Here is a 2,984-nt window from a genome sequence, read left to right as displayed (position 1 = left end):
GGCGCCCCTTTCTGACTTTGACGAATTAAAACGGAGAGGTAGGTAAAAGGTAGTATCGCTAGCAGTTCTAGCAGGTGAAATATTTTTTAATTTTAAATACATAATAAATCGTAAACGTACCTACAATATACCCTACCCTCTCTCTAGATTCTAGCTACCCTACTTAGGTACCTAGGTGAAGCAGACTGACTCACTGTTGAACACAGAGTACGTACGGGAGCTTCCCGGTTCCCAGTATCGTAACCGTGTTGACTCAGCTGTACCCCTGGTAGTACGTTTGGTTCATTCACTGCGCTGCTGGCGGTACATGGCTCATCATTCTTGGCTCAGTCTCGCGGAAACATTATCGAGATGCAACTACGATAGGTACTGATTACAGCACACCTGGCCAGATTTCAATCCCTTTCTTGGTACGTGTAGGTAGGGTGCCAGCCGAGGGTGCTCTGCAACAGGGGGGAGGGCGGGGAGGTCCGATTCACACATTTTCGTGCGTATAGCTGCGATTTACGGGCTTCCGAAGACCGAATTCCGAAATCTACCGTTGCCTGCCTACCCGCCCGCCCGGCCTGCAGAAGGCGCAGTGAGCTGCAGTGAGCTGCAGGTCGACGGCTGTTCCCAAATATCGCCAGCTGCAGGCCGATCCGAACAGGCTAGCGACAACCTGCCGAGTGCCGGCAGTTAGGCGGTTTCGAGGAGGGCGAAGTTGTCTTTCTGAGACATTACTCTACGCTGCGGCCTCCCCACACGCCACCATTTCCTTTCGCCATCCCCCATATCGGCATTTCCATTGCACTGGTCTTCACAGCTCGTGCGGTCCTTTCAGCAACGAACGTGTCGCGTCTGTCGCTCCCGTTCAGTCCTGCAGCTTCACCGTCAACTGTTCCTACTCAGCCTCCATTTGAACGGAACCTTTCCGACTTAAGCCACTCCGTTCTAACTTGACAGTCGCATCACACCATTCTCTCGCACACGGCTGAATATTGGATCCGCACCGTTCGTTCGCAGTCCTTGTTCCTGATACTAGTACTATTCCGTTCCCCTCTCTCAAAATCAGAGGTTCCGGCACGGCAACAGACTCCCCGTCGGTTGGCCCAGGACGGACACTGCAGGCCAACGGACTGCGGAGTTGCGCTCGAGCCCTTCCCGTAGGGCCGTCAGAACAACTCCGTAAGGCATCCGCCCGAGGCCCTCTCCATCCGGACTTGGACACTCTCGTAACCTCAGTCAATTCGGAATGGTTGCCGTCCTTGGCACGGCCTTGCCGCCACCCCAGCTAGATGTGTTCCCATCATCCAGAAAGGTGGTGTCTCCAGATGGGCCCGCGCAAGGACTACGCTCGCTCGCCGGCCTGCCGGACGGCCTTTTGCCTACTGGTGACACCCTTATGTTCGCTGGGAAGCGGAGTCTTATCCCAATGGAAAAGGTGCGTGGTACCATCACTCACCTACCAAGGTGTCGTCCGTTTCGAAGCAAAGGAACCGACTCAGTGCAGCCTGTCCTCAGACCTCAGTTGCGCCGAAAGCTACCCTGACGTACCAAGCTGCGTGCCCCCCCTTCCATATGGCAGGTGCTCACCGACGACAATAAACGGACCCGCAACGCCCTGCACGACATCACCAATAATGATCTTTCCGACGAGGATCTGGCGGTGAGAACTACGATCCATTTGCTGCATTCTCCTTGCCCTGCTTTGCAGCTACGCATTGTCCGGACCTCAAGGTCGTTAGGCCCGATATGCAGTTGCCGCTCTCGGCCAAGCAACTGATAATACACGAACCGCCTGTAACAGGACGCCGCGCAAACTCCTAAGCAATTGGTGAGAAGCGGACCAGTGGGCATCATAGACATCGACACTCCGGGGCGGAACAACCCCCAGGCATGCACCTCGTACGTTTGCGACATATATCGTAACCTGCGGGAGGCTGAGTGCAGGCATCGCCCAACCTCTTGCTACATGGAGCAAGTCCAGCGGGATATCAACGCAACCATGAGGGGGGTGCTGGTGGACTGGATGATGGAGGTTGCACAAGAGCATCAAATGGTCCCTGAAACCATGTATCTCTCTGTGATGTACCTCGACCGAGTGCTTTCTGTGGTTCCCGTGCCTCAAAGACAGCTGCAGCTCTATGGCCTCACCTGTGTGATGCTGGCATCGAAGTACGAGGAGTTGTTTCCAGCCCCTATCGATGAGTATGTGTATCTGGCCGACAATGCATACACGAAAGAGGAGCTGAAGCGGTGTGAGCGGGACGTTTTGCAGGCATTAAAGTACCAGCTCACAGTCCCAACAACGAGGCCATTCCTCAAGCGCTGCTTGCAAGCTGCCCAGGGCAACTCCAAGCTAGAGTTTCTGGCCTGCTACATCTGCGAGCTGTCGCTCCTTGATTATGGTCTACTCCAGTTCTTGCCATCGCAGATTGCTGCATCATCTGTCATTCTGGCCCAGATCACTCTCAACCAGCCTGTCTGGAGCTGCACCCTGAGCTACTACACGGGCTACAACAAGAAGGAGCTGCGCAACTGTGTCCGTGCCCTTCACAGATTGTTCTCCAATGCAAAGAGATCGCCTCTGAGTATAACGACAGAGAAGTATGCTGAGCACAAGCACAAGTGTGTTTCCAGCATCTCGACAAATTACTCAACACTGCCGGACCACTTCTTTGCCTGAGAGGCACCCCTGTCAGAAAATTACACGCTGTTTCGGTGCTGCACCATGCCAATACATTATATCTAACTATCCATTGCAGCACTGTTTCGTCAATAAAGTTAATGGGGGTAATGCTGTATCTATGTATGAGTACCTAACGCTACTATTTGAATATCACATAACAAACAAAATTTTCTGTACATTTGTAAGAAGTTTCGATTCAGGGGAAACATGTAGAGAGTTGTCAATGTTGAGTGGATGCGAGCCAGTGTTGCTGCAGCGTCAATTTGATATGGTCAGGCATGCCTCAAGTTTCAGCACACTCAACAAACACTGC

General features: G+C 53.0%; 1 protein-coding gene across 1 annotated transcript; it reads left to right on the top strand.

Moving 5' to 3' along the window:
• The first annotated feature begins 1,954 nt into the window (after window positions 1-1,954).
• LOC142356062 (uncharacterized) lies at window positions 1,955-2,751 on the top strand. Its single transcript, XM_075408042.1, has one exon. It carries the CDS (start codon window positions 1,955-1,957, stop codon window positions 2,666-2,668), a length of 714 nt encoding a protein of 237 aa, XP_075264157.1. The 3' UTR covers window positions 2,669-2,751.
• Window positions 2,752-2,984: the final 233 nt, after the last annotated feature.

This window comes from Convolutriloba macropyga, unplaced genomic scaffold (assembly GCF_964194025.1).
Source record: "Convolutriloba macropyga unplaced genomic scaffold, txConMacr16.3 SCAFFOLD_4063, whole genome shotgun sequence".
Classification (NCBI taxonomy): Eukaryota; Metazoa; Xenacoelomorpha; order Acoela; family Convolutidae; genus Convolutriloba; species Convolutriloba macropyga.
Note: the sequence above shows the minus strand (reverse complement) of the source record. Positions and strands in the feature narration are given on the sequence as shown.

What these genes read in the sequence shown, in the direction of transcription:
- LOC142356062 (XM_075408042.1), top strand. Translation starts at nt 1,955, where the DNA reads ATGGAGCAAGTCCAGCGGGATATCAACGCAACCATGAGGGGGGTGCTG.